Source organism: Pogoniulus pusillus, chromosome Z (assembly GCF_015220805.1).
Source record: "Pogoniulus pusillus isolate bPogPus1 chromosome Z, bPogPus1.pri, whole genome shotgun sequence".
NCBI lineage: Eukaryota > Metazoa > Chordata > Aves > Piciformes > Lybiidae > Pogoniulus > Pogoniulus pusillus.
In genome coordinates this window covers 28,250,458-28,276,393 of record NC_087309.1, presented here as the reverse complement: position 1 = coordinate 28,276,393, position 25,936 = coordinate 28,250,458, and the positions used below count along the sequence as shown (strand labels likewise).

The following is a 25,936-nucleotide window of genomic DNA, read 5'->3' as shown; positions in this document are numbered from 1 at the left end:
AGGCGTGTGTGTGTTACACAATTTGTTTGCTGCCTCTTGGGTCCTGGCAGAAGAACATGTCCGGGCATGTAGAGGCATGGTGAAGCCTCAGTTTTGGGGCTGCTGCCCCTCCACCACAGTGGTGGTCTAGCCCTCTAATAATTTTTGTGGGTCTCCTTTGGACCCACTCCAACAGGTCCAAGTCTTTCTTGTATTGATGTCTCAAGATCTGGACACAGCACTGCAAGTGGGGTCTGACCAGAGCAGAATAGAGGAGAAGCATTACCACCCTTTACCTCTGGCTGCACTGGACTTGGCCTTCTGGGATGAGAGTGCCCATTGCCAGCTCATGTCCAGCTTTTCACCCACCAGCACCTTCAAGACCTTCTCAGCACAGCTGCTCTCAACCCCTTCATGTCACAGCCTATACTGACACCAAGGGATTGCCTCTACTCAGGTGCAGAACTTGCACTTGACCTTGGTTAACCTCATGAAGTTCACATGGATCCACTTTTCATCTTGTCCATGTCTCTCTGGATGGCATCCTGTTCCTCAGTTTGCCAGCAACACCACTCAGCTCGGTGTCACCTGCAAACTTGTTGAGGATGTACTTGATCCCCCTGTCTATGTCAATACATCAATGTGATGACAGCAAGAAGAGACTGTCAGAGAAAATAGGGGGTGTATGCTTAGCAGCAGCTGAACAACTTGCTGGGTTCCAGTGGGTGTAGGCCATTTACAACCAAACATTTAAGAGTGTGGCCCCATGCCACTCTGCCTGTACACACTTGGTACAGCAGTGGGGTCCATGGGACAGCAACATCATGGTCACAGCTGTTCTGCAGTTATGCATGGTATAGGTGGTTCTTTTGGGTGGAGGAAGGTCAAAAACATAGCTGTAAGTGAGAGTGAGAGTAGAAAAGGCGTGTAAACAGTAATGCCAGCTAAGCCAGAGGTGCAAGGAAGGAAATGCAGGTGGGAATTGTCATAATTTCACGATGCCAAAATTGAAGTAAAAAAGCAATAGTCTAGTAAAACAGTTTAAAATGTTGGGACATAAATCAATGGCTGACAGACACTGGAGAAAATTTTCCTTAGATTTATCACTATATACCCACACAACTTGCCCTCTAGCAGTGAGTGTTCTCAATGCTATGTACTTGGTTAGCTTTTAATTCAGACTGAAGAACTGAAGCAAAACTAGAACGAAGTAGATCTGGACTGGATGTTAGGAAGACGTTCTTTTCCATGAGGGTGGTGGGACACTGGAACAGGTTGTCCAGGAAAGTGATAAAGCCTGGAAGTTTTTAAGACCAAGCTGGACAGGCCTCTGAGCAACTTGACCTAGTGTGAGGTGTCCCTGTCCATAGTAAGGGGGTTGGAGCTGGATGATCCTTGGGGTTCCTTCCAGCCCTGACAATTCTATGATTCTATGATCCTAATTCCTTCCTCAGTTGAATGATTAGGTGGAACTTGGGTCTCCTAGAGGAAAGAGGTTTGATTCACAGTCTGGTCTTCAGCCAGTGTCATTTTCAGCTTGGTAGGGTAACATAACAACCTGGAAATGGTTTGATGTAATACATTGGTCCAAGCACAGGCACTGATCTGGTGGAAGATGAGCTGTTCCTAGAACACAGTGTTCCCCAGCAAGGAAAACTATTACGCTTGTTTTCTATCTCATGTTGGTGACTCAGATAGACATTAGCATCATGCTGAAAGTTTAAGGATCCAAATCATTGAAACATACACAATAAATATTGGACACACACATGCTGTGAAAAAGGATGCACTATTGCCTTTTTGAACTCTACAAAAGTTTTCTGTTCTGTGTTTACACAGATAAAGCATAGCTCTGGGCACTGCTGAAGGAATGACATAATGCCAGTTTGACTTGATTTGCCTATTTAAAAGGTTGTAATGTTACAAAATTTTGCATCTGAGAGAAAGGGAAATCACCTTAATTCCTCATGGAAGCACATTGATTTATTGTGCTGTGTCTGCAAAAATACAACTCACAAAGAGTGGATTACAAGAATATGAGATTTTGTTTCACATCTTGGACAAAATCCTTGTCTCTCCAAGCAATATTAGCAGAGATTTAGCAACTTTTAATCTTGTTCTTTTCTTTTGTTACAAGCTTGTATACAGTATTCCTATCTATTGCTTGAGGCTTGTGCTGGCATAATTTCTTAAGCTTCATAAATCCTATGGCATTCTCTCATTGATGACAGGTAATTGTTGCATGTCTTTCATATTTCTCCTCCCTGCAAGGACAGACTATCCCAATTCTTGATGTATTTTCAACTAATTCTAGGTATGTCACCAGAATACCTATAATGACAGAAGTAGTCCTTCCAAAAGAAACCAAGGTGACTGCATTTGGAGGTCACTTCACCCTCGTGGGTTGGTGTTTAGAGAGCTGACTGATTACCAGAAGAGCTGGCTGCATTTCAAGTGTGAGCGCAAATGAAAAGGGTGCAAAGTTGAAGTAACAGTGACCAGAACTATTTCAGAGAGGGCTCCTATCTTCTGGGGGAAGCAAAACCTGAATCTGTTCCAACCTTCCCAAGAAAAAATGGACTCCTACCACGGTGCAAACATTTGTGCGTGTGTATATTCAGATGTGTCTGTGCATACAGGCAGCCTGTAACAGTGCAGCAACTGGCTTTAACTGGTGCCACAGCTCATAACTCAGACATCAGTATCTTCTTGTGCTGTTATCTGTGTAGACTATATGTGTTCTTCCTCAAAATAATGTTTCAAAGTCACATCAAGGAGACTATGCACAGGCCCTGGGTATGGTGTGGAAGTCCAAAAAATTTCCAGGGAAGAAAACAGTTTCAAGCTCCTTGAGATGTTCATAAACAGGAGGCACTGTAGAAAGCAGCCTCTTGAATCCCAGTTTATAACTGAACTCCTTTTGAGGAAGTCATGGTCTTGTTCTTGGTGAACCAGTCCTTTTTTTTGATGTTAAACTCCTGAGTAAACAATTAAGGTGTAACAGTCAATATTAGTTGTAAAATGAACTATTGATCATTATTAAATTAAATTGTTCAGAATGTTACTTTATCGTAAACATGATAGTCTACAGAAAAAGACAGTGTGTGGGCTGATGGAAGAAGTAATGCACATTAAATGACTGACACAATAGAAAGAACTCAAGGGCAATCAAGCCTTTCAGATTTCAAGGCTTGAGCACCCAAATGGTGGTCTAGTTTTTCCAGCTCTTATGATTTTTTTCTGATAACTTTTTGTTAAAGTTGACATTGGTTTATTCAGACAAAGGAGAAGCCCTAGGTTCCAGTGGACCTGCCAACTGACAGACCACTCTGAGTCGAATAAATTAAATTTAAGATTTCCAGAGTAGTATCTAATGTTCAGAGACACATTTGCATATTGCAAGTCACTGTTGTAGAATAAACACACTACTTGTTACAAATCACTTTAAATTTGCATTTATTTACCAGTACAGGACTGTTTTTAAAAGGTAAGTCTGTAGTTGACAACTGTGACTTCTTAAACACTACCTGAATTACAGCAGCTCAATGACAATATTTTTAGTGCAGGTGTGTTACCCTGAACGATTCACTTTTCTCTGTATTTTTTCCTCAACATTCCATTGCATGTCTCTGTTGGTGCATGCAAAGATGAATTCAATAAAAATCGTGACTGAAGTTCTTTCTTCCTTATTGCACTTTTCTCCTCACAGACCACATGGAAAATACTGCTTTGTAGCAGGTGGGCTTACTCCAGTTACCATTTAAACCAGCCTGAACCCTTTCACGAGAGATCCTCACTTTCCATATGTTACTTCAACTCATTTGGGAAATGGATTTTGCTCTTTGATAAAAACATATGCTTATCCATAGATTAGCATTCATTAACTATATATTCAACAATTTCAGAATCACAGAACATTAGAGATTGGAAGTGACCTCCAGAGATTATGGAGTTCAAAGCCCCTGCCAAGGCAGGACTCCCTAGGGTAGTTTGCACAGGAACACCTCCAGGCATGTTTTGAAAGACTCCAGAGAAGGAGACTCCACAACCTCTCCAGGCAGCCTGTTCCAGTGCTCTGTCACCCTCACTGTAAAGAAGATTCTCCTCATGTTGAGGTGAAATTTTCCATTTCAGTTGTAGCTGTTGCTCCTTGTCTTGTTGCTGCAGACCACTGAGATTGGCCCCATCCACTTGACACCCACCCCTCAGATATTTGTACACATTTGTGTATAATTTTACTTAGTTACTACCTTTTTGCTGCATCCATTAAAAGAGCGTTAATCCACACACTGTATCACAGATTAACTTTTCCACTTTTATTATTTTAAGGGAATAGAACTTGCTCCCATTTTTTTCTGTTTAGGAGATATGTCAATTATTCCAAATGCTCTGCCTCTCTCATCCAGGGATCAGTGACAAAGACCAGCTCTTGGTCTCTGGAGGCTGCTGGAAAGGCAGCTCGGCACATGCAAAGGAGCTACTAATTCAAGAAAGGGAAAGAAATTCTGCCAGTTTCTTCTTTCCTGAAGCCACGGCTTCAGCCCGTGGTGCTGGTGAGCAGGCTGGAGGCAATGCTGGGGAGTATTTTGCCACCTTATGGCAGTTCATAGGTAAAACAGCTCTGGGGGATCATGAACACTCAGCTTTGCAGAGGGAACGTAGCTGGAATGAGTGATTTCTGACAATAACTGCAAAATGGCATGAAATAAAGAAATGTGCTGAGTTACTCATGTGATGTTTCCTTCTTTCACTCTTTATTAGGATGCCTTGTGTGCCCATCACTTCTCCTTCGCAGACTACCCCTGCACTTAGACTCCTTACCTTTTTATCATGTTGTTTGTTTTTTTGTTTGTTGGCTGTTTTTTTTTTTTTTGTTTGTTTGTTTCATTGTTGGTTTGGCTGTGGGGTGCTCGTTGTTTCTTTTTTTTTTTTTTTTTTTTTTTTTTTTTTTTTTTTTTGGGTGGGGTGGGGGGGAGAATGGGTTTTGGTGGGTTTTTTTAAGCAACTTTTGTATTTCCTTTTTCCACTAGGCTTCTCACTGTTCACTCTGTTCATCCCTCCAGAACTGGTCCTTGATCAGCTTCTTGACCTTCATCTTTTGTCAGAGCAATATCATCTCCATTCTAAATTACTGTCTTCTGTATTCTGGATTACTAGATTGGCATAGACTGTGAGCAATGCAATGAAGCATCCTCCTGCAGGGGGACTCACAACCATCTTCAGCTACCCTAACAGTGTACAAAGCAGAAGCCAAACAAAACTTACTCTGCTCATTGTCTCTTCTATGATAATGATTGCTGTCTCTGCTTCTTGATCTTGTTCTGACATGGCCTTTGCCACATGACTGTGATCTGCCTCCTTCTCTGAATGTACTCTTTTAAGAGAGTTTTTCTGAAATTTTGGAGAGATCATGGGATCACAACATGGTTGAGGTTAGAACAGACTTGGCTCTGGTGGAAAACGATCTGGTCAGGGAAGACTTAAGCAAACTGGAAACACTAAGTCCATAGGCCATGATGGGATGCACCCACAAGTTCTGTAAGAACCAGCAGATGTCTCTGTGAGGCCACTCTCAACAATCTTTAATCAGTCATGGCAACTACGGGATGTGGCCGAAGACTGGAGGAAAGCAAATGTCACTCATATCTTCAAGAAGGGCATGAAGGACCCAAGAAAGTAAAGATCTGTCAGCCTCACCTCAATCCCCAGGAAGGCAATAGGGGAGCTAATCTTGGAAAACATTTCCAGGCACATCAGCAACAAGAAAGCCATCAAGAGTAATCAGCATGGTTTTCCAAAGGGAAGGCATACCTGACCAACCTAATGAACTTCTACAGTGAAATGACTGGTCTGACAGATGAAGGATGGGCAGTGAATATTGTCTAACTGGACTTCAGCTGTCTCCCATAACAAAGGCCTTTGACAGTGTCTCCCATAACATCCTGACAGAGAAGTTGTTGATGTATGATGTGTATGAGCAGACAGTGAAGTGGATTGGAAACCAGATGAATGGCCAGGCCTAGAGGATGGTGATCAGTAGCATGAAGTCTACGTGGAAGCCAGTGACTAGCAGTGTACCACCCCCAGTTGCCAGTACTGGCTCCAGTCCTGTTTAATATTCTCATTAATGATATGGATAATGGGTCAGAGTATATGCTCAGCAAGTTTGCAGATGACACAAAACTGGGAGGAGAGGCTGACACATCAGAGAGTCATGGTGCCACCCAGAGGGCTCTCAACAGGCTGGAGAAATGCGGTGACAGGAACCTCATAAAGTTCAGGAAGGTGAAGTATGAAGTCTTGTATCTGTTGGGGTACGGAGGCTGGCGAGAGGCGAGATCGGAGTACTGACAAGTCCACTCTGTAGCTGCTAAGCATCAGCACATCAGTACGATTTATTAAGGCAATACAGTGGTTTATATAGCCCCCAGAGGGGGTGTGCACAACCAGCCTGGGGCTGGCAGAAGTGGACAGTACAGATTGGCCCCAAGTTATGTGTAAGGCAGAGATAGGTTACCCTGTGGTAAACAACCTGTGGTTGCCACCCAGGGGGCTGGCAGGGGTCAGCCCCCTGGAGCTGTGCCTGCCTCAGGGGCGGGCAGATTCCACCCCCTGGCATCTGTGCGTGGGTTGCTCACTGTTCTCAGCCTAGGCCCCTGGGAACTTGCAAAGCTCCAAGGACATCCCCCATCACAGGGCCTGACGTTTACATTCCATACCTTGTTGCAGAAGATATTCTCCCACATGTATCTAAGGAGGAACACCCCCAGACACCAACACATGCTGTGGACCATACAGATGAAAAGAACCTGGGCATCCTGCTGGACACCAAGTTGAACAAAAGCTAGCAATGTACCCTTAGAGCAAAGAAATCTAATGTCATCCTGGGCTCCACGAGGAGAGGCATGGCCAGCAGGTCATGGGAGGTGGTCCTTCCCCTTGGCTTAGCACTGGAGGCCAAACCTGGCATGCTGACTTCAGTTCTGGTTTGTCCATACACAAGAGACATGAACATACTGAAAAGAGTCCACCAAAAGACCACCAAGACAATAAAGAGACTGGAACATCTCTCCTAAGAGGAAAACTGAAAGATCTGGATTTGTTCAGCATGGAGAACAGTAGATTCAGGGGGATCTTTTCAATGTGTATAAATACATGAAAGGAAAGTGAAAGGAGAGAGACAAGATCTTTCCAGTGGTACTCAGTGACAAGACCAGAGGCAGTGGACACAATCTGAAACACAGAATGTTCCTTCTGAACATCACAAAACACTTTTCTACTGTACAGTGACCTAGCAGCGTACCCAGAGACATGGTGGCATCTCCACATCTAGTAATATTCAAAAGCTGCCTGGACACAGTAGTAGGCAATCAGCTTTAGATGACCCTGCCTAAGCAACAGGTTAGACTAGATGACCTCCAGAGGTTGCTTCAAGTCTCAACCATTTTGGTACTCTGTAACTAAAGTGCTGAAAAATTTTCAAATTCCTGCTTTCCTACTTATTTCTATCATTTTGGATATTGGTAACTATTTTATTTCCTTGCAGAGTAAAGGCAATAATTATGCCCATGAAAGAGTCTCTCTGGATGTGATCTGCAGGGTTTTTCAAGTGATAACAGATGTGCAATAGTCTGCAATTTTCCTTCTAGGAAAGGTAAAGGCCTAGGTTTTGGTGGAAGTTCAACAATATTTTAACCAGTTCTGCTGAAAAAGTATTCTATTTACTGTTGAGACTCAGCCAAGTGAGCTCTGCAAAACATTTTATAATGTATTTTTCTGAGGAGAATTATTCTCTGATGGGTATGTGGAGGCATTTTATCTGCTACAGATAACCTCAGAATTAGCTACTACCAAGCCAACATTAGATATCTGTACATAAGTGTTGATGTAATTTAATGCAGTGCTCTCTATTTTTGATAGCTAACATCATGTCTTTACTAATCAAAGCTTTTGCAATGTAACCTGGACTTGGAGGAGATATTGTCATTATTCACCTTTGTATACCTCTCTGTTCTGTACACCTCTACACTCACAACACTTCTGAAATAGCCCACTGAATGACACTTCTGGAATTACTGATTTTACTTTGTAGAGGTCACAGATCCTGGAAAATTGAAGAGCTGGAAGTATACGTGGCATATATTAGCTGTGATTGTTGTATGTCAGAGTGAGGAATGTTTCTAGGTTTAACTTATGAAAATGGAAATTAAATTCTTCTGGTGACATCTTCCAGCATACTACGTTTGTATTTTTTGTGTGCATCTGAAAAAAACACATGCCTATTCTCCACAAAAGCATTTTGATGCTACTGTCTCTAAATGGGTAAACAGTTGGGAATACCCAAGAAAAATTCACTATAGTTCTGCACTGGATGGTAAAGAGCTCACACCTACCACAGAAAATCTAAACAGTCTTTAAAACAAAACTTCAGATTTTAAATAAATTACCTTAAACTATAAAAAAACATGGGAGTTACAAAGATAACCTTTCTGGTGCTCCAGTTCTCTGTTGAAACTTCTCACAGAGGTGCAATAGGTTGTTGTGAAGGGGGATTTCTATTCCTTCTTTGTTAGGGGAAGGTGAGAAATTAATTTGAGGCGGTATTAATTTTTTATAAAATTATTTATTAAAATTAATATTTACAAATTTGTACCACCCCCAACCACTATGTAATCAAGTTCTATTGCATGGTTATGAAAACATTTGGGATATGATATATTTATGTACAGGGATTTGATCATTAAATGGAAATATCAAATTATCAACAACTATAGACAGAGAGAAAGATTCCCTTAGGCCTAATGCCTCTTAACAACTATGCTGTCTGCCCAGTAGGGGCTGAAACTGTGTCTGCTCTTAAGATAGAGGTAACTTATTTTACAAAGGAATTAACACTTGCTTAATTGTGTTGCTCTTAAGTATTAATAATCACCCTCCTGGGATTGTGTCGCAGTGTGTGCCCAGTCGGGTCTTTGTGGAGCTGAAATTTTCCTGGCTTGCAGGAGAATGGTAAGTGTTCCCAGTCTCTGGGGTAAACAGGATTTTTCTGACCTTCTCTCCTGGTGTGCAGTGGTGCTGCTGGTTCTTCTGGATGCCGTGTGTCCAGGGATGATCAGCTGGCAGGGTTTCCAGGCGCAGGAGGAGGATTTGCCCGTGAAGCTTCTGGCATGGTCTTCTCACAGCTAGCAGGCTGTGTTTGTGGGTTTGCAGATAATCTGGAAGGTCTGTAGATCTAATTCTCTAAGCTGAAGCAGTGGGCACGCAATGTGTGCCAGACTGCTGGGAGATTGATCTCCGTGGACAATTCGAGATAGCTCTAGGCTTAGGCAGGGGGCTCTCAGCTCCCCGTATATGTATGAAGTGCAGGCGTGCATGCGCTCTGCTTCTCAAAGGGTTCACAGACAGCTTAACTGTGCCTTGAGATCAATGCAAGAGGGCTGAGCCTCGGAAAGTTTGCAAGTGAGTGAGTAAGGGCCTGACTCTGTGCCTAGGCCTCGCAAGCAGGTCAGGGCTGCTATATGGATCAGAGAGCTGAGCTTGAACCTCTGAACACTCTGAACACGTGGTGCTCCTGTGCACCCCTCTTTATAGACTCTGAGCCTAGATTCGTGACTCATTTGGACATTTAAAGTGACCAATCAGGCTGGCAGTAACCCAAACCTTACCTTAATAGGCAGAAGCTGTTTGCCTGGACCCTCCCAATAGGGGATTACCTGGGCGGACCCCAGGGGTACGTGGGCTGTGTGTGTGTTTGTTACATAACCTGTTTGCTGCCTTGGGTCCTGGCAGAAAAACATGTCCAGGCATGCAGAGGCATAGGGAAGCCTCAGTTTTGGGACTGCAGCCCCTCCACCACATAGGTAAACTGCAAATTTACAGGTGACATAAAAAATCTTACTCATTCGTTACGTAAGGTTCAGTGTCCCATCTCTTCTGCCACATGCAATAAAGGGAAGCAGAAGGATCTTCCAAACCTGCAGTTAAAACAATGGCATGTACATAGCCAATACCAAAACAAACCAACCAAAAAATCACTAAACAAATGATAAGGCTAAACATGGTTATCATGTAGGTTGTGTCTTCACAGGAAAGAACACACTCTTGACCAGCAAAAGTTTATCTATTCTTCCTGTAAAAAGAAGAAAGAAAACTTGGTTCCTTTCAGACTGGTCTTAGAAAGAGGGGACAGGTCAACAACTGTTGATTCTGTACACCTTGCCACGGGCACTGGTGTACCCAGGTGTACATGTGCAGAGTCATTTTCAATGTCAGGGGAATCTGGCTTGTCCCACCTTAGGAAGTTCAACCAAAACAGGTTGTCTCATTTGATGTGCCACTATGCTGGATGCCTTGCACATCTGTTTGGGGCTAGAAATAAGGGAAAGGGCTTGAGTGCAAAAACCACTCAGATAGGGGCATCCACTTACCCCTCATTGGTCATTAATCTTAGTTACTGCATCCCAAAGTTGATTTGCCCATCCTGAATCAAGAGGTTTCACAAATCACTTTAAAAGGCCACTCATTCTTTCCACTATCCCATTTGCCTGTAGGTAATACGAGGTATGGAATACCCATTTCACTCCTTCAGACTTTGCCCAATCCTGAGCTACAGACACTGTGAAATGACTGCCATTGCCTGATTGAATTGAGAGTGGTTTGGGGAAGCAACTAAACCACATTTTTAATCCTTTTACTGTGCTTTTGCCAGTGGCATGGGATACCACATCAGCTTGGGTAAGTCCTTGTACTACTTCCACCTTGTAGTGGTTTACATCAGAACAAAGTGGGTCAAACCAAACCAGTAGGTTAACCTGTCTATTTCTATTTTTCCAACTCAGAAGTGAGGGAAGAGTAACACACAAAAACTCAGGACTGAGACCAAAACAGTGAGGTAAGAATGGAGTTTACCAAATAAAATCAGAAAGACATGGTACAAAATGCAGTGACCTTAGCCTATTTGCAGAAAAAAGTACAGCATATAGCAGCAGCAAGCAGAAGCAAATGAGACAAAAGCCCAACCCAGGAAATTACTCCCCCATCCCTTTGTCCCACCACCATCCACGGAGAAAAAACAACATCCAAAACACCCGGAATCCAAAAGCATCAATCACAACAGAAAGCATTCCATATTACAATCTGAACTTCAAGAACCACAGTATTCTTCTCCAGCCAGTAGTTTCATTTTTGAAGCTAGCATACCTGTAACATGATATGAGTAACAGCAGCAGGCTCAACTCAATCTGTGACACACCCCCACAAGCATGTATTGTTTTCTCTCAGACTTCTGAACGGGTTCAGTATTGTCAGTTTGCCAAGTTTCCCATATTTGTTCCCATATTTCCCTTATTTGTTCACAAATGCAGAGGGGGGTCCATTAGGGGATAGTTTTCTAAGCACATATGACATTGTTCACAGGCCAAAATAACTGTACTACACAGCCCTCAGGAGACAGGCCACACACAACTCCATGCTTCCTTTAAAAGATCTTTAATTCCTGAATGCCCACAGTTTATGCAGAGATATTCCAGAAGGGCAAAGTTTTGCCAGTTGTCAGTTGAGTCAACCCAAATGTCCCACACATGAGATGAGCATTCCCTATCCTGATGTGCAGGTACTCATCCCACTAATATGATTAGTGTGTGCTCAAAATCTGCTCCCATTTTCCCCACTGCCATGCTGGCTCTCCATTCACTTGCTACCTATTTCACTCTCCAAAGTCACTCTGTGTAGCCGTTAAAACCGGTGTACGGTTTTATAACTGTATACAGAACCACAAAATTGCTTCAGCTGGAAAAAACTTCTAAGATTGAGTCCAACCATCAACATCCCAAACTGCCATGTGCACATTTCTTCAGCAATGATGACTCTTCAGCAATGGTGACTCTACCATCTCCCTGGGTAGCCTGCTCCAATGACTGACCACTCTTTCAGGAAAGAATTTTTTCCTAAGATCCAACATTAACCTCCCCTTGCACAACTTCAGGCCATTTCCTCTTGGTCTGTCACCCGATAAAGGCACTTCTATTAGTGATTCTTTGGTTTGCTCCCAGTTACACTACTTGGGCACTTCCCTCACTCTCTGTTACAATACAGTCCCTTGAGTCCACTTGGAAAGGTACTGTCCAGTACTTCCAAGCCTTCCCTTCTGTGGCCGTTTGAGCTGATCCTCTAGCTCAGACATAGGGGAGAGATGGAATGTTCATCTCTCCCCTATGTCTGAGCTAGAGGATCAGCTCAAATGGCCACACCTTCCCTTTTGGAAGATGTGCCAGTAAACCATTCTTGAGGTGGGGCTAAAAAAGGAGAGCAAGCTTAATGGGAGAGGGGAGTGGTTCCAAACTAGGCTGTTCATGGAGAGACTCTTAAATCATAGAATCATAAAATCAGCCAGGGTTGAAGGGACCACAAGGATCATCTAGTTCAAATTCTCCTGCCATGCTCAGGGACACCCTCCTCTAGACTGCTCAGAGCCCCATACAGCCTGACCTTAACTCCAGGGATGGGGCCTCAACCACCTCCCTGGGTAATGAGACCCTCATTCCAGGGTCTCACCACTTTCATTCTGAACAACCTCCTCCTGTGCAGCCTGAACCTACCCATCTCCAGCTTTGCTCCATTCCCCCTAGTCCTGTCACTCCCTGATATCCTGAAAAGTCCTTCCCCAGCTTTTTTATAGGCTCCCTTCAGATATGGAAAGACCACAATAAGGTCACTGTGGAGCCCCAACTCTTTCAGTCTGTCCTCATGGCAGAGGTGCTCCAGCCCTCTGATCAATGCAGTGGCCCTTCTCTGGACACGCTCCAGCATGTCCACATCCTTCTTGTAATAGGGGCTCCAGAAGTGGATACAGTACTTCAGGTGGGGTCTCACCAGAGTGGAGTAGAGGGGGAGAATTACCTCCCTTGTTCTGCTGGCTACACTTCTCCTGATGCAGCGCATGATCTGGTTGGCACTCCAGGCTGCAAGTGCACACTGCTGGCTCATATTGAACCTCTTGTTCACCAGCACCCCCAGGTCTCTTACCTTAGGGCTGCCCTCCAGCCAGTCACTGCCCAGCCTGTATTTGTGCTTGGGATTGCCCTGACCCAGATGCATGACACTGCACTTGGTCTTGTTGAACCTCATGAATGGGAAGGCTCTTCTCAGTCCAGTGTCCAATGATATGATAAGGGGCAGTGGGTGCAAGATGGAGCACAGGAGGTTCCACATGAACATAAGGAAATATTTTTCGCTGTGATAGTGACAGAACACTGGAACAGGCTACTCAGGGAGGTTGTGGAGTCTCCTTCTCTGGAGACGTTAACAAATCTGCCTGGACATGTTCCTGTGTGACCTACTCTAGGTGATCCTGCTTTGGCAGGGAAGTTGGTCTGGATGATCTTTCGAGGTCCCTTTCGACCCTTAATGTTCTGTGATTCAAGCACCTACCATTGGGAGCCATCATGCCATCAAAAAACATACCATTTATTCAGACCAGGTATGGCCACACCTTGAGATAATAGAAAGTTTGGCTCTCACATATGGGTCCCTCAGGGGTCTGTATTGGGACCAGTGCTGTAATCTTTATCAGTGATATAAACAGTGGATCAAATACATCCTCAGCAAACGTGCAGACAACACCAAGTCAAATGGTGTGGTCAATATGCCAGAGCTACAGAATGTCATTTAGAACAACCCAGACAAATTGAAGAGGTGGGCCCAGGTGAAGTGGAGAACTAGAGAAGTGGGCCTCATGAGGTTCACCAAGGCCGAGCACAAAGTTCTGCACCTGAGTCAGGACAGTCCTCATGATCCATACAGGCTGGCAGCTGATGTGACTGAGAGCAGCCCTACAGAAACAGACTCTGGAGTACAGGTGGACAAAAATCTGGACATAAGCAAACGATGCTCACTTGCAGCCCAGAAGGGAAACTGCATCTTAGGCTCCATCAAAAGTGTGGCCAGCAGATTGAGAGAGATGACTCTGCCACTCTTCTCTGCTGAGGCCTCACATGGAGTACTGTGTTCAGCCAGCTTTGGGGCCCTCAACACAAGGAGGTAATGGACCTGACAGAGCAGGTCCAGAGGTGGGCAACAAAAATGATCCTCTGCTATAAACACAGGCTCAGAGTTTGGGTTGTTCAGCCTGGAGAAGGTTTCTGGGAGACCTTGTAGCAGCCTTTCAGTACATGAAGGGGGCCTGTAAGAAAGATGGGTAGGGACTGTTTGCAAGGGCTTGTAGCACTAGAACAAGGAACAATGTTTTTAAACATGAGAAGGGTAGATTTAGACTGGACATGAGGAGGAAGTTCCTTACAATGACAGTAGTGGAATACTGGGACAGGTTGCCCAGGTAGGTGGTGGAGGCCACATCCTGTAGACACTCTGAACAACCTGATCTAATCAGGGGTGTTCTTGGCTGCTGCAGTGGGGTTGGACTAGATGAATCATAGAATCACAGACTTTAGTTGGAAAAGACCTCTAAAATCATTGGGTCCGACCATCAACGTAACACCGTGATGGCCACTAAAACATATCCTCAAGTGCCACATCCACACATTTCTGGAACATCTTCAGGGATGGTGACCTCCCTAGGCAACGCACTGCACAGTCTGAACACTTTTTCAGCAAACAACTTTTGTCCAATATCCAATCTAAACCTCCCCTGTCAGTTTCAGGCAATTTCCTCACGTTGCATCACCTGATACTAGGGAGAAGAGATCAACATTCACCTCAGTACAACCTCCTTTGAGGTAACTGTAGAGAGATGAGGTCTATCCTCAGCTTCCTCTTCTCCAGACTAAACAATCCCAGTGACTTCAGCCGCGCCTCCTAAGCTTTGTTCTCTGGGTCTTTCACCAGCCTTCCGGACCTCTAGAGGTCCCCCCCAACCCAATGTATTCTACGTCCTTTGCACTCTGGAGGAGCTGTTTTCTCCGTGATCCGTAGCTGTGCTGTGTGGGTTAAGTCCGTGTTTGTCGAGGACAAGCAAAGTGGTTTTCTTTTGTCCGAGAAGATCTCTCGGTTACGTGCCTCAGTGGCTGGGCCGGCGCAACACCGATCCGTGAGCAAGTCCTCACCCGGTGAGGGGTCACCGGCGGGACAGGCTGCGATCCCGCTCCCCGCCGGGCCAGAGTACCCGGAAAGTGGCCGCTTCGCGCAGTGCCAGCCCGGAAAGGCCGGCCGCTGGCTCTCGCTTCCCCGGACGTTGATCGCCGAGCCGTCGCAGGTGAGGCCACCAAGGCGGCGCGGCGCGGAGGTCCCGCCCTACCGGGCGCAGGCCGCTCGTCCGCCGCAGGTGAGGTCGCTGTCGCGCCGCGGGTGCAGGTGCGCAGGGCGGCCCAGGAGGAGCCCCACGGGACGTGCCCCACCCCCGCACTATTCAGGCGGGATCGTCCCTTTCCTCCCGGCTGTGCGGCCGCCCTTCGGACTCTCGGCAGGTCCCTCCCGTCGAGTGAGCTGAGGCGGCTGAGGGAGCGCCGCAGGCCCAGCGCCGGCCATGTCGAGGAGTGGCGGCACGGAGGGCGGGCGGTCCGCCAGGTCTTTGCCGTCCCATGGGGCCAGCCGGGGCTCCCCGCTGCCGCCTCCCCCACTACCCCTGCAGCCCCCTTTCGGTCCCGACGTCCACCCTGTGGCGGGCAGCCCCGGCCCCAGCGGGCCGGCCGAGCTCAAGCCGGTCCGGCGGTTTATCCCGGACTCGTGGAAGAACTTCTTCAAGGGGAGACGTAACCACGGCTCCAGCTGGGACAGCACGGCCTCCGACATCAGGTACGTGTCGGAGGGGATCGAATGCTCGCCGCCGGCCTCCCCGCGCCCTCTGCGGCCGCAGCCCCGTTCGGTGCCCGGCTCTTACAACGATCCGTACGGCGGGTCGGGCGGGAGCTACAACTCGCGGAAGGAGGCAGAGGCCATGCTGCCCGGGGAGCCCTTGGGCTCGCTGGAGCGTGGCGCTGCCACCGGCCGGACGTACAGCGAGCGGGCGGAGGACTACCACCGCCGGTACGGCTACATGAAGTCCTGGGCCGGTCTACTCCGGCTGCTTGGCGCGGCCGAGCTACTGCTGGGTGCTGCCGTCTTCGCCTGTGTCACGGCCTACATTCACAAGGACAACGAGTGGTACAACATGTTCGGGTATGCGCAGCCCTACGCCTACGGGGCGGGCAGTGCCTACGGAGGGTACTCCTACAGCGGGCCTAAAACGCCCTTCGTCTTGGTGGCAGCAGGGACGTCTTGGGTGATCACCATCGTGCTGCTGGCGCTGGGCATGTCCATGTACTATCGGACTATCCTCCTTGACTCCAACTGGTGGCCCCTCACCGAGTTTGGGATTAACCTGGCGATGTTCCTTCTGTACATGTCGGCTGCCATCGTGTACGTCAACGATACCAACCGAGGCGGCCTTTGCTATTACCAGTTGTTTAAGACGCCAATAAATGCGTCATTTTGCCGTGTGGAGGGAGGTCAGACAGCAGCCATCATCTTCTTGTTTGTCACGGTGATCGTCTACCTAATCAGTGCGGTGGTTTCTCTGAAGTTGTGGAGGCATGAGGAGGCCAGGAAGCACAGGGAATTGATGGAACAGGAGGTAAGGCGTCGGTTGTCGGTTTGTGTCTAACAGGCGTGGCGTGGTGGGGAGCAGCTGTGAGAGCTCTATACCATAGACTGAAGTCCTATCAGGTGTCTTCTCAACAGCAGGTCTGTACCCTTTTTGAGTGTGAACTCTCACCGGTCTTCACAGTGTTTGTGGTCACCAAATGAAATGCGTTTCGAAGGTGGCTGAGCCAAATTTTTGGGCTCTTTAAAAAAAAATACTATTTTTATTGTTTGTTTCTTACATTCAGTTTGGTGAGAAGCTGGTTTTGTTCTTGTTCAGCTCTCTTCAGTGTCACCTGATCAAGTACTTCCTGGCATGCATTTTCCAAACAAAGGAAGAGATAAGAAATATCCTCGCTACTTGTTCAGCGAGGCTAGGCTTAAAAACACATAGCACTCACCTGAAGACGTCAGGTGCTAGTGTGAATTACGAGAACATGAAATACTGATTTTTACTTGGCAAGCACAACTAAGCCGCTTCTTTATGACTTTTAACTCTTCTTTACAATAGTTATCGAGAAATTAGAAATAACAGAGTTCGCTAGATTCTGGTTTTTGGATCTCGGTCAGCTTCATCTTTTGCACGTCAAGTACTTTGCAGTGTTGCTGGCTCTGCCCTTACTGGAAGCATTCAGTACTCACGTAATTAATGATAAACAGTCACTCTCAAGTAGAAAATTGGAAGTTGTTCGTGTAAAACTCCCTTCATGTGAAAACACCATCAAAAAACCCCAACTCCTTTAATATAATTAGTTAAAATTGATGTAGGATAGAAGTTAATGCATGGGAAGCCTGTTCCCTCTCTACGTTAGGCATAAGTGATTGTAATAGAAGAGGGCTAGTATTACACAGACACTTAGTCACTCTTCCCCATTACTATCAGTGTTCTCTTATTCAGGTTATTTTCCCAACCTAAACCCGTCTATGATTCTAGTATTCCTAAAGGGAATACTTGTGTAATGTAGGTTAAGCTTTAGAAGGTGTTGTGCAAAACGGCTGCTGGTTGAGCTGCTGTTAGCTCACCGTCGTGTTTTCTAGGCAATGAATTGGGCTGCAGAGCGAGTTAATAGGGGCTGGAATGTGAAATACTATAGGAGACTGGTGAGCAGATAGAGCATTTCCTGCAAGCTGTGCTTTAACAGCCGTGCTCTGCAAGAGCATTGTTATTCCAGGAGTTGGGTGGCTTTTTTAATTTGATTCTGTCATTATTAAACAGTTTTTAAATCAGTTGATCTGAAAATGCTACTTATACTAAATGGCTTCATACCTAAATATAAATGTAGTTTTAAGAGCCTGAGATTTTGCAGGCTGTTCTTGCTTAAAACAAAACTTACATTTCTTTCTGTTTTTTTTTTGGTAGATGAAAACACAGACCTCTTTTCCAGAAAAGAAGGTAGGAAATGGGATATTTTTTTTCCTTTTTAATTGTATTTCCAAGTGTCTTGTCCTTTTCTTGTGACTATTTTGATTGACCTGTCTATTTATTTACTCCTTTGCCCTGGAAAATTTTAGGTTCAGTGCTTTAGCAAGGTCCAAACAGCAGTCTCCTAGCCAGGGGGTTTGGAATAAGCTTGTAGTGAAGTTACTGCGTGGACTAGGTGTGCTACTTTGAAGCTAGCTAGAATGTTTTCGTGAGAAGGATTAGATCACAGGCTGTGAAAGAGAAACAATGGTGATGTCTACTTCACTCATAGGCTTGCTGAGATGTATTATATACAAGAGTATAAACATAGGTAAGGCATTAGGCAGTTCGGGCACAGCCTGGCCTTTGTGCAGCATTTCTCTCTAACCTCACCCTTCGTATCTCTCATTTATCCACCTACTTCCTAACCACCTGTCCGACCCTCCATTCTTCCTTGGGGCACAAGCCAACGTCTGGGGTAAGGTAGAGGGGTGGGAGAAGGTGGAAGGGCGGTTGGAAGCCCCTGCTGGGGACTCAGGTTTCTGGGAGGGCTATTGTGTTTCTGTATTACCTTTTAGCCTGTATATTTCTGTATATAACTGTATATACTGTAAATATCTGCTTGTGTATTGTGCTAAGTGGTAAATAATAAGCTTCATTCAATTTCCAGAGCCGTCTGAGTCTAATCTGGGTGATTTCCGAAGTGTGGGGGGGGCGGGTAGCACCCAAACAACCACACTAGGTTATAAAGTTTACTGTTGATAGGAAATCTAGTGACTGCCTGTGCTGGTATCCTCATCTATGAAGCGTCACGTTCTGTAGCATGAATCACAAGTGTGGTAGATGTGACTGGAACAGCGGCTTGCTAATGTGCTGAAAGTTTCTGGAAGCTCTCTTACCTTCTAGCTGCCTGCTTTATCAGGAGAGGAGCTGTTGTGAGCATAGTAGTGGGTGCTTTGTGAGGTCGTGTTACTGTGTCTCTGAGACTGTTCCACAGACCTTCTTGCCCCTTTCAATCTTCAGCCACACAAAGATGAAGTTCTATGCACTACAGAGGTTGCATAGGATCTTCACAGCAGATATTAAGGATTCTTTAGGAATTCATGGTGCATTTATTTTCAGTGTTACATGTTTCCTGTGAGAAACTAAATTTCCTAACACTTCCTTCTGTTGCTTCAGTATTGGATCAAGATCCTTTTTCATGTCTTCCATCAGGACTCCATGTACTTTTGTTTCTGAATCAACAGTAAACAAGGGTAAAATGGAATTCTAGAGAACTGATAGTTACTCATTCACAAATTAGATGGACATCCAAGGAAATTTCTTTTTAATTTTTTTTTTAAAGTCATAGACAATTTCAAGCCTCAAGTAGTATCTTATTTGTCACTGGTAATGCTGACAAACTGAACATGGACACTGAGAAACATCACCGTAACTACTACTTTTCTAGTTACTGTGAGGGTGGCAAGAAATAGATATGATTTGTTTCCCTGTCTTCAAATTAGTTGGGTATTTTGTGGTTTATATGTATTGCATTTGAAGTGAAAGTGATGTCATTAAGAACTTTTTTTTTAAAGCAGTATGATATCGATGACGGACCAAGAGAAGAGGTTACTTACAGGCAGCTTAAGTCAGAAGAGAGAAAACCAGAACTACTTAATGGTCATATACCTGCAGGCCACATTCCTAAACCCATTGTGATGCCGGACTACTTAGCGTAAGTGACTAGACTGGTGAGCAAACTTAATGGAGGATACCCGAATCCTGCTTTTCACTCCTGGTTTCTCTGCATGCACATGCTGTGGGAACTCGTAATTGTTTATTGAATTCACGTTAAAAATAGAATGGGGTCTGGTGTCAGTGGCACAGAATCAGTAAAGAATTTTTCTTTTAAAAAACCCATTCGAGCTTCAAATGTTAAAACAGGATGATAGCAAGTCAAAGGAACAGAAGACCACCACACAGACAATTTATTAAAAAGCAAAATGCATGGAAAATTACTTAGCTTTTTAGCTTCTAAAATGCGATTGCTCTTGTACTTTAAGTGCTAAATCTATAACCTGTACCGTCTATAGGTGGGCCTTTCTGTGTTGAAATATGAGATCATTAATTATTTTTAATGCTGTTTGGCACACGTTGGGACACAAACTGAAACAAAGGAGGTTCCACCGGAATACTTTTCCCTACAGGCATGGGTTTCCCAGAGATGTGACGGAGTTTCTGTCCATGGAGATATTTAGAAGCTGTCTGGACACAGCTCTGCACCACCAGCTCTTGGTGGCCTTGCTTGAGCAGGGGTGTGGACCAAGTGACCTCTGGAGATCCCATCCAACCTCAGTGATTTTGTGATTTCAGGGTTTTTACTTACCTGCAAAGTTTCATCAGGTCACAAGATTCAAAACCAATGGAAAAGTACACTGTGAAGGTGAAGGGTCCATGTATTTGTTGAAGTACTTAGTCTAAAACTAGTCCTTGAAAATGTTTTTGGTTTTGTTTTTTCTTTTTTAAGGAAATACCCAGCAATTCAAACAAATGAAATGCGAGACAGGTACAAAGCAGTATTCAATGATCAGTTTGCCGAGTATAAAGAATTGTCTGTGGAAGTTCATGCTGTATTAAAAAAGTTTGATGAGCTGGATGCATTGCTGAGACAGCTTCCTCACCATCCTGAAAGTCTGTATGTAAGTACCTGTAGAACAGCCTCATGGACATGAAGTGTGGTGGTGGGCAGATTGTGACTGTCAAGCTGGGGCATGATGTCTTTTAATGTTGGTGGTGATGTAGTGGGAGACATAGTCTTCCCAGAGGTGTTATTTCTTGGTCTGTAATCAGTGAAGCATACTAAGTTGCAGTTAAGCTGTATACTTACTTGTTTGGGAGTTGGTGTGGATTTTTTTTGGTTTGTGTGTGGTTTTTTGTTTGGTTGGTTTTTTTCATGCTAGTAGCTTTCAAGTTTTAGCGAGTTAAGGTTAATACACTTTCAACATTTCTTAAGTCAAATATTTACAACTCCAGTGTTACAACTGGAAAGATTTGATCCAGTGAGAATTTTGCTTCGGAGGAGTATTTTGTAGAATTTACATGAAGATATGGAGTACACTGAAAAGTGCCTAAAAATGTGTGGTCTTTCTCATTAGGAACAGGAGAGGATATCAAAAGTTCTGCTGGAATACAAGAAAAAGAAAAATGTGAGTGTTCTGCTTTACCTCACTAGTGAATCTAATGAGTTGGAGAGTGTAAATAGCCAATGTGTCTGATACCACCTATAGTTCATTAGCTCACAGTACCCATAGCTACTACAGGAGTTTGCGTATTTTGTGTTTTAAAACTTAGGCAGAGTTAGGGACACGACCCACTCTACTTGTGGTAACCATTGAGAATAATTACTCCATTAGTCAGAAATGGTGTGGGACATCAAAATAAAAAACTACACCATTTCCATCTTCTGAGGGTATGTCCCATGTCTGAATGTTCTGCATTCAGAATACCGATTGTTTAGGATGGTCCAGTTTGTCCATTAATTAGCTGATACTGTCAAGTTAACAACAGAAAACATAACCTTACCTTTGGAAAGAATTTTTAAGTTTCCTTTGTGACATGAAACTTAGACTTTCAGAAGGTAACGTTCAGTGCTAACCCAAGAAGTTTTACTTGTTTTTAAATGAGGTCAGTAAATGTGTACCTGTGTTCCATTAAAAACATAATATATTACAAATACCTTTTTTTTTCCCTCAGGGAATTCAGATTTTGTGTCCATACTTGTTAAAATTCATTGTTCTGTTTTTTTTTTTAAAGGGGAGGGATTTATTAGAAGTACCACTTAAAAAATCTAAATTATGTAACAGGATGGCATTTGTGTCTGCAGATTTCTGCTTAAAACCTGATCTATTTACAGCATATAAAAGCAGTTTTCAGCCTTTCATGAAGGAAGAGGAAACAAGAAATAAGTAACTCTGGACAAGGAAAAGAGTGTGATTTCTGGATAGTGTTTATGTACAGTCCTTAAGAAAATAACCGCTAAGAGATTATTCTTGAAAAAATCTTTAAGTGCATTATATTAACAAAAGCTTTTTTGTACTTCTGGCAGGATCCTGCATTTCTGGAGAAAAAGGAGCGTTGTGAATACCTAAAGAATAAGCTTTCTCACATAAAACAACGAATTCAGGACTATGATAAAATTATGAATTGGAACGTAGAAACTTAGCTGTACCTTCAGATTGTGGATGCTATTTTCTGTTTTTTTAAATTGATTACACATATTTTAAACTATTTATTTGCTCTCAGAACAGAACACATACGGGGATTCCTCAATCACTTTGTCATTTACATGTTGTACGTTATTGGTAGGTTTCTTATTCAGATCCAGTTTAAATCAATGTAATCAGAGAAATTTGGAAAGCCTTTGTTAACTTGCTGCTTTTTTTAAGCACTACATAGCTTGGTCTCTTAAATACTTTATTTGATAACACTGCATTTGGTAACTTCCAGAGAAAGCAGTTCTAAATGCCATGTCAGATGCCTGCACAGAAATGCTGTTAACAATTTCATATTCTGTTTATGGATCACATCTGAATGATGTGGGAAAGAGTTGAGCTGTTCTTTCTAGATGAAGTTTAGTGGCATGATTGTCATAGAATCAACGAGCTTGGAAGAGACCTCCAAGATCATCCAGTCCAACCTATCCCCCAGCCCTAGCCTATCAACTAGAGCATGTCGCATAGTGCCTCATCCAGTCTTTTCTTGAACACCTTCAGAGATGGCGACTCCACCCCCTCCCTGGGCAGCCAGTTCCAGTGACAAATCACTGTCTGGGAGGAACTTCCTCCTAACATCCAGCCTACTGAATAATTTTGGCAAGTCAGAAATGTACTTAGCAAGGCTTTCATGTATTGTATTTCCAAATGCCTGGCTGTATGTCAGAAATCACCTGTAATTTTGTCCAACAAGACACAAAATAACTTCCTCTTTAAACAGCTATAGTTGACAGCAAGTGAGTTTTGTGGTTTTGTTACTTGGTTTGCGGTGGTTATGGTTTTTGGGTGTTTTTTGGGGTTGTTTTTTTTCCTCTCATGGGAATGACCCTAAAGGAACAGAAATGCAGGATCGGACTCATTTGTGTTTTATTAGTATTGCTATAAGCCAGTGTGTTCTTCATGCCTTTTCTGGATCATATTATTAGGAATCCAAGAGTCTAAAGGCAAAATACAGTTCTTCAGCAGCAAGTAACAGGACCCTTTATGTAAGTGGCAGCAGTTCATGGACTTAGCATTGAGAGAGTTAAGTACAACATAATTAATTCTCAGAGTATAAGCTAGTATCCTTTATAAGGCCAGGTAAAAAATGTAATGAATGGTTGAACATGTTTTTTTCCATAGCATAACTGAATGAATTTGAGATACATTTTTACATTTTATCTTGGGGATAACTTTGTATATACAATGTTTTCATAAGCCAGTAGTAAATTTTCTCTTTGTGGTTTTGTAACTTAGTAAAAACTTCTGGAAGTGTTGATCGGTTCTTTGTACAGTTTTCTACAACTACAATGTGTCTGTTCTGAAATATGTTTCAATTTGGGAAAAAACCCACCTCACCAGTGTAGCCATACTACTCTGTTCCTTATAAAAGCATTTTACCAAAAAAACAGGTGCTGTGATGAAGGTTATTTCATATTTTTGTTAGCTATCATTTTTTCTTTAAAAGAAAGTGTTTCACCTTTTGCCTTAATTTAAAGGCATGACACCAGGAAAACTGTTTCCAATTTAGAACAGGGATGGTAGTAAAACCTCTTGTTCCTTAGTACTGGAAATGCACTTAGTATATCTCACCCTCGCAGTTATACCTGTTCCTGGTTACACCTGATCATTCATACCTAGAGATGATGACTACAAACACCCTCTTACAGTGATAAAGTTGACATTCCAATTTTATGAGCCACTTCCTGGCAAGAATTTTAGTGGATGAAGTAAATAACACAGGACACCATAGGAACACATGAGAGAATTTAAAAACTTTAAACCTCTTTGTGTGAAATCTTTCTGTCTCACCTACTTGGAAGGCATCTCAGTATTTTCATCAGTCTGAAATCAGATAACAGCCAGTGCTGTCTGTTGTTCTCATGGCAAGTGCTCCTCTCTGGTTCATTCTCAGAGGAAACCTCTCCACTTGATAAAGGGGCTGAGCTGAATCTTTTGTAGCTGTTGTGTTGTATACTTTTAGTAGAGAGGTCTTTGCCCAGGCCCATGCAGTCTAAGTGACCTCTCTGTATACAGGTTTCTCTTCTTTTTACTATGTGAGAGTTCTGGGCATTGCATCAGTGGTAGGAGATTGGTCCAAGTTTAAAGAGATCTGATGGTTGCTAAAAAGAAGCTGACTCTGATGTTTTATCTGGAAGATTCAGAGTCTGCACTCTTAATAGATCCTCAGATAAAAGAGTATATGTAATTAAGAACTTTAATGCTTCAGCCTTCCTCTGAGAAAATGCCTGCCTGGCTCCACAGATCTAGAAGAGGAAATGTCCCAGAGACTGACAGTTTCCAGGTATACAATAGTTCTCAAACTGGACTTGACAAATCAAGAAAATTACTTTCTGACCTTGATAAACAGATGGATATCCTTGATCAAGATAACTGTGGAAACACCTGCATACTCTTTGTGAATGTCTACATTTGTCCAGGCCAGATAAGACAACACAACTAACAGTTTGTATTGCATAGTCATGTGGGCTAGCTCTTATGACAGTATCAGCTAATCATGGCAATGATAACTGATTTGAAATATAGAGGCAGCTATCCTGTATTGATTGATCTAAGAGTTGTGGTGGGATTTGAAGCATTTGGACAATCACAGTCTCCAAAGTGATTGTATATCCTGCATTGAAATTTGTGGCCATAACAATAAAATTATTCTGAAAGATGGCTAATTTTTCTTCTTTTAAAATTGTCAAGATTGCAGCCACTTTTCCATTTTGATGTGTTATATGTTGGACTGTGATTTAATGGGAGTAGATAAAACCAGCAGATAAAAATTGGGAGTGTTTCAGTTTCTAGATGCAAATCTTCACTTTGCAAACTTTTGTAGCTTTCACTGCTTTCCTTCAGAATACCTTGGTTTTTCCTAGGTGTGGTTTAATTGAAGGCTAATTTAATTTATCCTCTATTTGCCTGTATTTATAAATTCCTCCTGATAAATGCAAGAGGCTGAAGGATACAGAAGTCTTCCCCCATTTAAAGATCTATCATTACTGTTTAAATACTTTCTTCCTCATTTATTGTCTTCACTTGTAGAGTGGCACTCCTTAGAAATGGATACTTGGCAACCTTCCTGTAATTCAAGAGGTTGAACCTTGACTGGGCACACTTCCACTGTGTCCAGCAAAGTTATTCTTGTGCTGCAGATAAATCAGCTAGAAGCATCTTTGGCTTTATTGATCTGATCCTCACCGAGATGCTTACAGAATGACTGGCTGCTAACTGGATAGAATTCCATTCACTGCCTCTCTCTGGGCACAGCCATCCTGCCAGTGTTTGATCCAGTAGAGGGCAGCCAGCTTTTTCGTGAGGATGCTGTGAGGAACAGTATCAAAGGAATTGCTGAACTTCTGCCTTGGATGCACTAAGTGGGTCACGATCATGGCAGAAGATGAGCTTTGTTAAGCAGGAGCTGCCCTTCATGAACCCGTGCTGACTGGGCCTGATGGTTCTGTTACAACACTCAAGATGATTTGCTCCATGACCTTCCTTGGTACCAAGGTCAGACTGAAAGGGATGTAGTTCTCTGGATCCTCCTTGCAGCCCTTCACATTTTCTAATCCCCAGTCCTTTGAGACCACCCCATTTAGTCAGGACTGCTGCTAAATAATGAAGAATGACTTGGTAAGCTCATCCACCAATTCCTTCAGCATTCTGGTGTGTAACCCATATGGTTCCATAGACTTCTGTATGTCTAGCGGGATCACCATTTCTTCTTGGATTGTGGAGGTCTGCT

General features: G+C 43.7%; 1 protein-coding gene across 2 annotated transcripts; it reads left to right on the top strand.

Moving 5' to 3' along the window:
- Positions 1–15,360: 15,360 nt before the first annotated feature.
- MARVELD2 (MARVEL domain containing 2) lies at positions 15,361–22,937 on the top strand. Of its 2 annotated transcripts, none has more exons than XM_064176528.1 (6): positions 15,361–16,543; positions 17,912–17,944; positions 19,534–19,670; positions 20,463–20,634; positions 21,091–21,141; positions 22,041–22,937. In XM_064176528.1, the coding sequence occupies exons 1-6, from the start codon at positions 15,458–15,460 to the stop codon at positions 22,155–22,157; spliced, it is 1,596 nt and encodes a 531-aa protein (XP_064032598.1). In that variant the 5' UTR covers positions 15,361–15,457; the 3' UTR covers positions 22,158–22,937. The 2 variants fall into 2 exon arrangements, with proteins under 2 accessions (XP_064032598.1, XP_064032597.1); XM_064176527.1 differs by having other exon boundaries at positions 19,531–19,670.
- Positions 22,938–25,936: the final 2,999 nt, after the last annotated feature.